General features: G+C 31.7%; 1 protein-coding gene across 1 annotated transcript; it reads right to left on the bottom strand.

Moving 5' to 3' along the window:
• Positions 6,390 to 9,440, bottom strand: LOC104768550. The gene is made up of 3 exons (XM_010492555.2): positions 8,378 to 9,440; positions 7,620 to 7,794; positions 6,390 to 7,175 (listed from the first exon to the last, which is right to left on the bottom strand). Exons 1-3 carry the CDS (start codon positions 9,248 to 9,250, stop codon positions 6,670 to 6,672), a joined length of 1,554 nt encoding a protein of 517 aa, XP_010490857.1. The 5' UTR covers positions 9,251 to 9,440; the 3' UTR covers positions 6,390 to 6,669.

Raw genomic sequence — 12,810 nt, 5'->3', positions numbered from 1 at the left:
TTTTTTTTTTTTTTTTTTTTTTTTTCTTGATTTTAAGGAATCTAATTTGAAGAATTAGAAATCATTCATATCTATAGTTATTTTGATACTGCAAAAGTTTCTCACAATTGAACAATAGTATACAAACAAAGCACACCGAAAGAGAAGATTGCTATCTTGAAATATATTTCTACGTACGCAAATTTTATTTTCCAACAACACACAACATAGTTAATGATATATATATTACATTTAAACCGAACTGAAGTTAAAATTGTGACACTGACACAGTAATGTAGATATATTTTCAAACATTCTTAATTAAGTTTTTAAGTGTGGTAAACATATTTTTTGTTATGTGCTAAATGATTGAAATAATAATTCACATTTGGCTAACACGAAACTAGTTATTATATTGTTCTTTAATTTTCTTCGAAAAAGGGCTAACACGAAACTAGTTATTGTTCTTTAACAAAAAAAAAAAAAACTAATTGCTGTTGTATAGATTATGAAACTTTGGAATTTTTTTTCTTATCATAATTCAAATAGTATAATTTATTTTTGAATTCGTAAGAAAATCCAGTTACCTACAAACTGCATTGCGTCATTCATAATATAAGTTTGATACGCGAGTATAATCTGACTTGAACGAACTTCACTTTCTCATAATCACACATGGGTTTGAATGATCCTCTTTTCCCCTTCACAAAATCGAAAGCAGATGATGTATCCATTCTGTCTCTGTAGAAACAATGAGAATGCACTACAAAATATTAGATGTATTGTATCATATAAATTGCATCACACAAGTAAATGATTTATTTTTAAATTGTTTATTTACAAGTGAAGCAAATATATATGACATAACATCAATTAATTATAAGTGATGTTATAATTATCTAATTTAACATCATTTAGTTAAAACTGATTTACTTTTTGTAAGATTGTATCATTTTTTTAGAATTGATATAAAAAATAAATTTACATCATTTAAATAAGTGATGTATTTATTTATTTTTGGTAAAATCACTTTTTAAACGATTTAAAATTTACGTCAATATAAAACTGAAGTTAAAATTAATTATATTAAAAGAATTTATATACAAATATATTGGTTTTTTAAAACAAAATCAGATATCCTCAAAATCGATTGACAATTTTTTTTTTATTTTTTTTTATGTATTATAACAACTAAAATGAAATAGTTAATATGAATGCTTTCGAACCCTAAAAATATACTTAAAATTGGTATATTTACACCGCATTGACCTATATATATATATATATATTGATAGCTCAAGAAGTGGCCTATAATTTCCACATCGTCTAGAGAGGAAGTAGCATGCTTTTGCGCGAAAGTGAGACTAAATCTGAACTCTACTAAGATGGGTCGATGTTATGGACACATGCATGCCATAATTTTTCAAATTAGATTACAATAATAACAGTATGCGGTAGGGCCTTTATTCATTCGTACACTACCATAGTATTCCTACATTGATTTTTAAATCGTACTTTATTACAAATAAAATGTTAGAATTTCTTATTTCTATGAGGGTACAATTTTTAGCTTAAAAAATTATGGAACAAGAGTTTCTATTAATTAATCCCTATCCGATATATGAGTTACGTACCGTCAACTTAATTTCACTTAGTATACTGAGTAGTTATTTCTCAGATTACAACATTAGCCATCGGGATTTTATCATATTCTATGGTTCTTTCTTTATATGAAAATGTCATGATTTTCTTTAAAGCAACCTTTGGTTTTTATTGAAAAAAGGGAAAGTTGCCTCAACCATGATCTGTTTTTTTATAATATATTTTTGTTCTATCATTGAAGATCTATCTCTTTAATTTGTTAACAATATCTATCTTTCCATAGTTGTGTATGAATCAATATATTATATTCCTCAGCAATCATATCGTTTAAAACTTTAAAATTTTAAAACTGAAAGACATTCTTCTCACAAAAGTTGTGGACCACGGTGCAAAATATCATGAATATAGAGAGGTTTTATTTCCAAACAATCAGTCGCTAATGTTACTTAATTAATATTTGACATGAGGTAGCTAGATGCCGACAAACACGTAATGATCATTCCGATTTATTTTAAAAGATATACTCCTAAAGTGAAGATGTAATAATTTCTTTGAAAGGACAAACAAAAGCAATATATATGTACAGTCACATTTTATTTTCCAACTGCCTAAAGATATATATAACGAGGTGTTAACTGGTGTGGAAAGAGAGATGCGCAATCAATTCTTAATATTACAGAAATACCAAAAAAAAATATGGAAGTAAAAGCAGAGTACGTAGAGAGTGATGAAATCATGGACAGTGTATAGTAACTGTAAGAGAAGAAGAGAGTCCTTAATAAGGGAAACATGCTGAACAGAAGAATCTCAGTCTTGCTCACTCAGTCTTTTGTCTTAATCCCGACAAAGAAAACCAAAGAATTAAAAGAAAAGTAATTCTTAAAATCTTTTTAAAAAAACATTGAAAATATATAATTAAAGAGGAAAAATATTAATGAGAGTGTCTGAAACTCAGAGTGGTCAGACCTGATGACTTGCTTTTCACGTAGGTAGACGTTCGATCCATGCAATGTACACATATCTATATACGTGTGTTCATATGTACAGACACAGTGTTTTTTAATTTCCACCATTACTGCTCTCTAACAGTTTCTATATTTATTTAAGATTGGTTGCTAGTAGAATATACGAAGGGGTAAGATTTTTTTTTTTTTTTAAGAATCGAAATATCATTTAAAAAAAAACTATATTAAGGGATAGCTAATATTGAGTTGTATGATGAATGTAAGAAAATAAAATAAAATTGAGTTACATGAAGTGATGGCTGCAACGAAAAGCTGTTGCGTAAACTAGAAGACCAATTTTCTTGTTACATTCCGATAGGTTTTACTTATCAAAAATTCGGAAAATTATAAATATCTTTTTATTATTTTCAAACTAACCTCAGTATATGTGTGCGTTGGAGTCAATTACACGATAAAATACGCATATTAGGTGTTGCAGACTGCAGCAATCGAATGGCCTAATCTCTTACTTCTTTCGATTCACACGTCGTAAATCATGGCGTGATTATGACAACCCTTCGCCAAATATTAACTTATATATATGTCGTTATTCTTTTTATAAAGCGTTTTAATTTATAACTATTTTGTATAAGCGTTAATTATTTTAAAAATCGAAATAACACTCTACAGAGGCATTTAACATCACGGATACTTGACATTTTTCATAATTTATATGTCATTGTAAAGTGTTATTTCAATTATAACACATTACAACTTAAATCTTAATCATGTGTTGCATAAGCGTATAAATGAATGGAATACTACAATTTTTGGAAAGATACATACAAATTGTAGGCTTATAATCGATGTTTGATAAGAGGGGTACATTGATGGATGTCGATAAGAATGTGGGGTCACACCAACCAGCTGGTTTTTGATATTTTTTTGGCTTTTTTCCTTAATATTTAGTTTTGGCTTTTCAGATCAGAATTATTTTCATGAAAATAAAATCAAGGAGGAAAGGTAAAAAGAAAGGTTTTATAGTGCGAAGGCCCATGTTGATGGAAGGTTTGAAACGACGGATGCATGCATTTGGGAACCCTGAAAGTATTAGATTATATACACAATTTGGTATCACAAGTTGAATGATATATATATACTTTCACACTCATTGAGTATATAATCTCCAAAATGTTAAGGTCTTTCCAACCAGTATAAATAATATTATATTTTATGTTAGGTAATATGTAATTCTTAGTTGATTTCACGTACTTCCTAAATTGGTAAAACTTTGAAATGAATAACATTGGATTGAGTTTGGCAGCACTAAAGTATCTAATTTACGATTTGTTTTGTAGGAATTTGTATTGTACTTGGATATCCTGATTTTAAGGTCCAATCGTTTCATTTAATTTCCGTGGTACTTACTCACATATCATACGTGTGTTTTCAGAGTAAAGTTTGTCTTTTTATCAAATAGATTAAGATGATTATGATATAGCTGTTAAAATTATAGGTAAAGACTAAAGAGACGTCCAGTATTGCATAATGTGAAACGAAGATATTGACAACTGGATTGTATGAGAATAAGTTTTTTTTTTGTATTTGTGGTTATAATGGGAATAAATTGATTAGAATAATAAACAGATACAGTATAAGTAAACGGAACTCACACAAGTCCAAAACCCACTTATATATTCGAAAATGGTTTACCTATAAAATGTAATTGTGAAATTCGTACCATCCATCGTATATCCATTAGATTTAACTTGTAATCTTGAGTACTTGAAATTTTGTCATCAAATAATTTTTTTTTTTTTTTTTAATTATGTATAAACAATAAGATCAAATAGGGTCTGCCATTAACATCGACCTTGAGAATTAGGTAAAGAAGTTCTATATGACTAGATAAGTGAGTCTGGTTGAAAGGGGTAGTGCCGATTTCAAAAGGTAAAACGTTGAAATAATATAAAAAAGGAGAAAGCTATCTAATTTTTTTGAACTTTAGTTTAACAGTATGTAATAATATTTGTGCAAATTAAAGCATACCCTTCTTTTTCATTGCCTTTTTGAATTTTGTTTTCCTTTTATAGATCTTCTCAAGATTTGTTAATAGAACATACACTATCTAATTCTTTTAAAGCATAGTTATTTAAAAATAATTTTGTATATGAATATTTGTTCGATAAATCAAATCGAGAATTCAAAATGTATAGATGATAATTGATATCCCGATTTTGATTGATGTCTGAACTTTACCATTTTTTTTTGTCACCAAATATCATAGTGGTATAACACAAACGACAAAGACTTGTAGTAAAATAAGTAACACAAAGAGATGAAGTGGTTCCCTATATATGGCTTCCCTTTACAAGAAAGTAACCAAAAAACAAACTAGATTGCAAGCAAAGAGTCGTTTGGATGATGTGAAAGAATGGAAGAAGCTAGGTTTCTGTCTGAGACTGATATAGTAAAATCAAATTTTGTGAAAGAATTTAACTTGGTTGAGTTTTGGGGAGATGTTGATTCAATTGTTCTTTCCACGTCATAGCTCATATAGTAGTAATTTGACAAACTAAAAATTAAACGACTGATCATATTATATATATATCGTGGGAATAAGCTAGCTTATGGAATCAATTCAAAGGTTGGTCGATTAATTATTAGAGATGAAATATATTTTGATTTGTGCTGTTGTGGCGGGGGGGCCGTTAGAGAATGATTGACTGTGACCCATATTCACGGGTAATCTCTTATATTATTAAATTATTAATAAACCAAATATCTTCATCACTAATTATCATATAATTATCCAATTATTTGTTAGTTAACTTATAATTACAACCACATAGCAACGCTTGAGCACTACTACCATAAACCTATGCTACATGACCGTTTTTTTTTTGTGTCTGTGTGTTCTCAAGTCTAAATAAGTACCTAGCTAATATTAATCGTGACTCTCTTTTTTTTTCGTTCGTAATAAGTTGGCAACTTAATGCAAAATTATTTATTTATAAATTAAAAGAAAAAAAAAGTTCATTGCAAGACAAAAAAATTTAGAAAAGAATTATGCTTTTTTTTTTGTCTTTGAAGTGGAAGCTCGGAGTGAACTCGATTCGTATGAACTTTTTATTCAGGAAAAAGGGAAATGTTAACCGAGGTGTCAACGACGAAAGAGGAAAATAATAGTGGAGATGTCTTTTTCATAAAGATTATGTAGTATTTTAAACATAGAGAACTATAGTTGATTAAAGACACCTTTTGACTAATTAATTATATTTAATTTTTTTTTACAAAAGAGTAATAAAGACGTCTTCTCTCTAATGCCTGGATCCAGTCAAAATATATATCACCGAATTAGTGCGAATCATGAATCATAAAGAAACATGTAAAATATATACTAAATCAATTCATGTTCTCTCATATTGTAATTTTCTATCAAAGTTTTATTAATCTTTTGTAAAATGATAATAAAATTTTGTTCATCTAGTGAAAAGATCTCTCCATGCTTGACAAATTAGTTGGAGTTTTTTTAATCTGACAACATTGGACCACACTTATTACTTTCGACATCGATCTGAAATTCCTGTCATAGATGTAATAATACTAATATCATTGGTTATATTGGCTCACTCAATAAATGGTCTTCTTCTTTTTTTTTTTCTGGTATATGATTGAGCCAAATCCTAGTTATACACATACATATACATTTCGTTGAGCTTCTTGGGTATATATATATAAGAGAGGAAAATACCATAGAACGTAAGCTCTTGGGCCTTATAGGTTAAACAGACAAGTGCATTGTTTTGGCCCATAACGGATTTGCTTTGCACCCACTTTACCATTAGGTTAAAAAACTTAAAAAGTTAAAAAGTAAACAATTAATGTTGAAATAAAATCGTTTTGTATCCAAATTTTATCTAATTGTCAACTACAACTACACTGAATCAGAGAACCCGACTCAGAGAGTTTAGAGAACTTCACTGATCCTATGAATTTCTCAGTAACGCATAAGAAATTACACAAAATCTAAATACTCTCTCATCAAACAAAACTTTTACATACACCCCCCCCCCACCATCCATGATCCATCTAAACAACGCAGGTTAGTTTGTCATTACTTGCGACAGAATCTAATACCGAATCATCGATCTCCGCCGCCAATGTCTTGTGATAATTCTTCAACCAAATCCTCGAAAATCTCAAACTCGATATCCAAAACCGTCTCTGCAACTTCTGCGTCGTTCTTTGATCTCCATAACCCTAAACTCTCTGTTCTGAAATCATGTTCGACCATCATATCTATCGTGTTTGACTCCACGTCTCTCCAAGATCTCAATCTCTCGCATACCCTTTTGGCTACAGCTTCATCGTCAAGCAAAACATTGTCGTTTTGTAATTCCTCTGCTGCGAGGTCCGAGATCAATGCTTCTATGCCTTCGGGAACTTCACTCATGTCTTCAAAGTAAGTTTTTAGAACTCTCTGAGTTATAATCTCACAATGGTAATAAAGACTTTTCATATCTTCTTCCTCCTCCTCCTCGTCCTCCTCGGTCTCTTGCTCTGACATTCTTTTCTCGAGTTCCATGGGATCCAAACCCGCCAGTTGCTCGAATCTACAAAGCTTCTGTAGTAGCAGATGCTTTGCTTCTGTAAAATCCAGATCCAAAAAAATAAACATTAGTTCATTCATACAAAACCCTAACTTAACCTACAAATAAATTACAAAATATGAGAATAGGAAATATACCAATATAACAAAAAAGGAACTATACAGTATACACACAAAAAATGTGAAGTTTCCCAAATCTAATAGAACTAGTCACAAGATTTTAAAACCCAAACATTGTCAGTGAGACACTTTAGCAAAACACTGTGATGTAAACGTCACTGAGACAATCAGACAATTCAATAATAACAAACACTATTGGTGCACGAACACGTTACTGTTCTTTTTTTTCTCGAAATCATAAAATCGTACAAGAAGAGTTTTATATAACCATTTAAGGAGAAATCAACCAATAGTTTGGTAAGGTGGGAAAATTAAATGAGAAGCTCTAAAATTTGAGACAAAAGAGTGGTTCGAAAACGTACTTTGTACAGATCTGAAGCTGGAAGGGATGTTATTGTCATCCATGTGAATGTCTTCGTCATCGTCCTGAAATGGAGGGTCCAAAACTGATACTGGGCTGCACTGTTCTTTATCTTCCTCTTCTTCCTCCATTTCTAGTTTCTTTAGCTTCTCTACTTCATAACTCTCTTTTTTCATCTGTTTAATACAAAATTAAGTACTTTAGATAACTTTCAAGATTATATGCTTAATACTACTGATTGTTTTTGATTGATGGAAAACACACAATACAAAGACTTTGGACTCTATTGCTTAATAATTTTTTTGATAGACAAAAACCAAAAAAAAAACACAAAGACAAGAAAGAGAGATTTGCATGTCAGAGACAAGAGATCAACTTTGTTTTCAACAACACAAAAGGCTGAGTTAATTTTCGAAAAGACGAAATTTACATTTGTCTTCAACTGTTTTTGCATCTTCGAAAACTACCAAACAATGAGTTGCGGGGTATTTTTGTCATTTACTTTTGAACTTTCTTTACTTTGCAGCTAATTCAAACAAACTAAAAATGTCATTAATTACCATTTTTGGAAATATTAGTTTGTATTTTCAAATCTTACTAAAACCCATCCAGTTATTATTATGTTCATCAATTATTTCTTTAGACATTTTTTTTTCCATTTCTAACTAACGAATAATAATGTAATCATTGTTAAATAAAACTCTACCAAAAAAAAAATGTAATCATTATTAAATAATTAATTGTTAGAAAGAGACAAACCTCAAGACAATCGTGGCGTGGAGAAGCCGCAGGTGATGTGAAATTTGGCGTTCTGAAACCACTGTTTGAAGGCATTGTTTGGAGAACAAAATGAAACGGGCTTTCACAATAACGTTTATCTTCTGTCAAATCCTGACCGTTCATCATCATCGCAAACTCATCTGAACCGTTGGATCTGCTGCTTGAGCTAACCGACGTTTCGAAATCAACGTCCCAAGATCTCTCACCGTTTGCAACACTCTCTGACCAAACGCCACTACTACTTGACCTCCACGAGAACTGCGTTTCAGACGCGGTTTTATGCGTTTTTGACGAAACGTTTTCATCTTCTTTGCGTTTGGATTTTCTTGTGACTATTTTACGAACAACCGGAGATTCCCATCTCAACATATCCTTCACCGACGAAGAAACGCGTCCACCGTCTTTACCGTTATTGATTTCGCGTTTCTTTCTGTGCGTTAGCTTCTTTAAAACAGAACCAAATATCCCGAACGCGTTTCCTGCGTTTCGCGTTCTTGTTTTAGACCCTTCCGAGCTCTGTTTCTGTATCCTTACCGCAGCTTCTAGTAGTATCGACGCGGTTCTCGCAGGTATGTTGACGAAGATCGCGTGTTGGGTACGGTTCGGCGACTTGAGTTCGAAGAGTGGAGACTTCTTCGGGTCGGGAGATTCACGTAGAGAGAAGAAACAAGCGTTGCGACAGAAACGCGAGGGAAGTCCACCAGCGTTTTGAGAGATAGGTCTGCGTTTCTTGACCTGTAAATGCGTTACAGGAGGATTGATTTGGCAACGTCGGTCTGAGATGTAACTCTGAAGCTGAAACGGCTCTTGATCTTCTTCAAGAAGATCTTTTAAATGTCTCTGAGACGCCATTGTATCAAGAAACAGAGCAAGAACACCAAAATAAAGAACACAGAACTTTCTCGTGAGTTTATTCAAAAGTTTTAAATTTTGTAATTAAAGTGAAAGTTTCTGGACTCAGATAGAGAGAAGGAGAAGAGAGAGAGGGAGATGCTGATGGTGGTGATTCAAAAATGTGGATGGTTTTAAAAGATCGAGGCAGGCAAGGGGCTGAGTAAATAGTTGTAGGTAGGAGGAGGAAGAAACAAAAATAATTGTATAGTACTCTCTCCGTTTCAAAATATAGGATGTTTTAAGCAAAACACGCATATTAAGAAGTCTTTACTTTTAATAACTTCAACCAATCAGAAACAATACTGCATAATATAAAATACTAAACTAATCTAAAAGTTGCATTGAAATTTGAAAGCATCCTATATTATGAAACAAACAATTTCTCCAAAACATCCTATATTTTGAAACGGAGGGAGTATTAATATTTTTTTGTTTTGTAATGTGTGATACAACAACAAAATAGAAAATAATTTTAAATTCAGTAGGCAAAACCTCAATGTAATAAGAATGGGTGATTTAAGAGCACACCAACAAAATAAAAAAAATAGTTTTAAAATTCGTAGGGGGAACCTCAATGTTATTTTACAAAGGGAAACAAAAATAATAATATTTCTTTAATCGAATTGGTCCCCTTGACTGTAAATATTGATCTTTCTTAATACAGTACGTAATATGTTTCATGTTAATTAGATGTTCTTTATACTTAATGAACATGTGCTAAGAGCAATTTCATAATATCTAATACCACAATAAACTTATTTATATAGTAATATACACACTTACAAAGAAATATATATATTTTTATAAATTTAATAAGAAAAACAAATAAGATATTTACATTTAAAACATAATTTAAGATGAATATTTGTTTTGCTAAATCATCACTCAAAATAATTGATATTTAAGGAACATTATTTCTCTCTGCACACAAGCTTCTTTACTCTCTTAAGTCATTTATAAAAAATTTAAACTCAAAAATGGTCTCTTATTCAAATTTTGGGTGAGTTACTTGATGTCCATATATATTACAGAAGTAGAAAAGTTCAAAAATCCTCCTAAACGAGCGCTTATTTCAATAATAGCATCGAATAGTTGTTTTCATTTTTCACATTTCTGTGAAAACTATTCTTATTTTTTCCTCCAAAGGACAAAAGCGTTGACGATCTCAAAGAGGTAAAGAGTTAAAAAAAAAAAAATACAAACAAATGAAAAAAAAAACACTCGTGAGAAAAATAAAATAGAAAACGACAAAACAGAGAAACACGCATGCCCAATTTATTGTAGGAACTGCATTTTGACTGCATCTACTTTTTGTTTGACGACCCTTTTTCTCACCAGTTTCATATACTGTCTACTAGTATTAAATTATTAATTAAACCAGTCGTTTTTTTTGTTGTTAATTTATTTGTTTTTGCTTCATCAATGTAAATTTTGTGTTCAAAGTTACTTACCACAACCACCCAATCAGACAAAAAGATCTTTTTCTCCCAGACACGATAATCGAGGGACCTTCACCGCAACTTTCCTCCTTCGACGCCGGTAAAAAAAAACTTTGCCGGCGTCAGGACATAACCGACGTCTCTATTCCTTGTTCTCGCTCTTGCAATCTAGTTTTCTTTTTCGTCTTTTATTATCTTTTTCCCCCCGTTTACCTCCCCCTGACCCTCCCCACCGACATGCATCTAGCCGATCTACAATCCAAAGAGGACAGTTGCTGGTCGGAGTCTTCCAACTCTTTACCGCTTCCAAACTCTTTCTCGGAGATGCCTTTTGAAGACCCTTCTTCTGTCAGATCTGGTTTTCTGATCCACCAAGAGGAGCAACTAAAACAGGTAATCTCGATGGCAGGAACAGATCCTCGTCCATCAGATGTGCCCTGCCTGGTGGAAACGTCGACGGCACACGATGGCTTCCTCTTCCTGGTATCGTCTTCCTGTACCGGAGATTTGAAGCTCCTAGGGTCCCTTTCAAAAGCTTTAAGCCCCGATTCGAATCCCCAATCATCTTTCCTCCCTTCACCGGAGATGTTCGAACCCCTGAATCAGACATCTGCTCAACCCGGCCGCCGCGCAAACTTTCCTCTGCCCTCGACTGCGAAACTAGGTTTCCTGCCGTTGGGCCCATTTCTCCTCGGCCCGTTAAGGTTCTTGAGCCCATTAACAAAAGATGTCGCTTTCGATCTTCCCCTGCTCTCATCCAGGTTTGAGCGGAACTCATATCTCTCATACTCTAGTCAATATGTGTNCAAAAATGTGGATGGTTTTAAAAGATCGAGGCAGGCAAGGGGCTGAGTAAATAGTTGTAGGTAGGAGGAGGAAGAAACAAAAATAATTGTATAGTACTCTCTCCGTTTCAAAATATAGGATGTTTTAAGCAAAACACGCATATTAAGAAGTCTTTACTTTTAATAACTTCAACCAATCAGAAACAATACTGCATAATATAAAATACTAAACTAATCTAAAAGTTGCATTGAAATTTGAAAGCATCCTATATTATGAAACAAACAATTTCTCCAAAACATCCTATATTTTGAAACGGAGGGAGTATTAATATTTTTTTGTTTTGTAATGTGTGATACAACAACAAAATAGAAAATAATTTTAAATTCAGTAGGCAAAACCTCAATGTAATAAGAATGGGTGATTTAAGAGCACACCAACAAAATAAAAAAAATAGTTTTAAAATTCGTAGGGGGAACCTCAATGTTATTTTACAAAGGGAAACAAAAATAATAATATTTCTTTAATCGAATTGGTCCCCTTGACTGTAAATATTGATCTTTCTTAATACAGTACGTAATATGTTTCATGTTAATTAGATGTTCTTTATACTTAATGAACATGTGCTAAGAGCAATTTCATAATATCTAATACCACAATAAACTTATTTATATAGTAATATACACACTTACAAAGAAATATATATATTTTTATAAATTTAATAAGAAAAACAAATAAGATATTTACATTTAAAACATAATTTAAGATGAATATTTGTTTTGCTAAATCATCACTCAAAATAATTGATATTTAAGGAACATTATTTCTCTCTGCACACAAGCTTCTTTACTCTCTTAAGTCATTTATAAAAAATTTAAACTCAAAAATGGTCTCTTATTCAAATTTTGGGTGAGTTACTTGATGTCCATATATATTACAGAAGTAGAAAAGTTCAAAAATCCTCCTAAACGAGCGCTTATTTCAATAATAGCATCGAATAGTTGTTTTCATTTTTCACATTTCTGTGAAAACTATTCTTTTTTTCCTCCAAAGGACAAAAGCGTTGACGATCTCAAAGAGGTAAAGAGTTAAAAAAAAAAAAATACAAACAAATGAAAAAAAAAACACTCGTGAGAAAAATAAAATAGAAAACGACAAAACAGAGAAACACGCATGCCCAATTTATTGTAGGAACTGCATTTTGACTGCATCTACTTTTTGTTTGACGACCCTTTTTCTCACCAGTTTCATATGAGATGAGGGTCCTTAATTAAACCCCAGTCGTTGTTTTTTTTT

Source organism: Camelina sativa, chromosome 20, assembly GCF_000633955.1.
Source record: "Camelina sativa cultivar DH55 chromosome 20, Cs, whole genome shotgun sequence".
Classification (NCBI taxonomy): domain Eukaryota; kingdom Viridiplantae; phylum Streptophyta; class Magnoliopsida; order Brassicales; family Brassicaceae; genus Camelina; species Camelina sativa.
The sequence above is the reverse complement of the archived record's forward strand: the minus strand, read 5'-3'. Positions and strand labels throughout refer to the sequence as shown.

What these genes read in the sequence shown, in the direction of transcription:
- LOC104768550 (XM_010492555.2), bottom strand. Translation starts at nt 9,250, where the DNA reads ATGGCGTCTCAGAGACATTTAAAAGATCTTCTTGAAGAAGATCAAGAG. An exon ending in CACGCCACGATTGTCTTGAG is followed by an intron (nt 7,795 to 8,377) that starts GTTTGTCTCTTT and finishes TGTATTAAACAG; the next exon opens with ATGAAAAAAGAGAGTTATGA. An exon ending in CAGCTTCAGATCTGTACAAA is followed by an intron (nt 7,176 to 7,619) that starts GTACGTTTTCGA and finishes TGGATTTTACAG; the next exon opens with AAGCAAAGCATCTGCTACTA.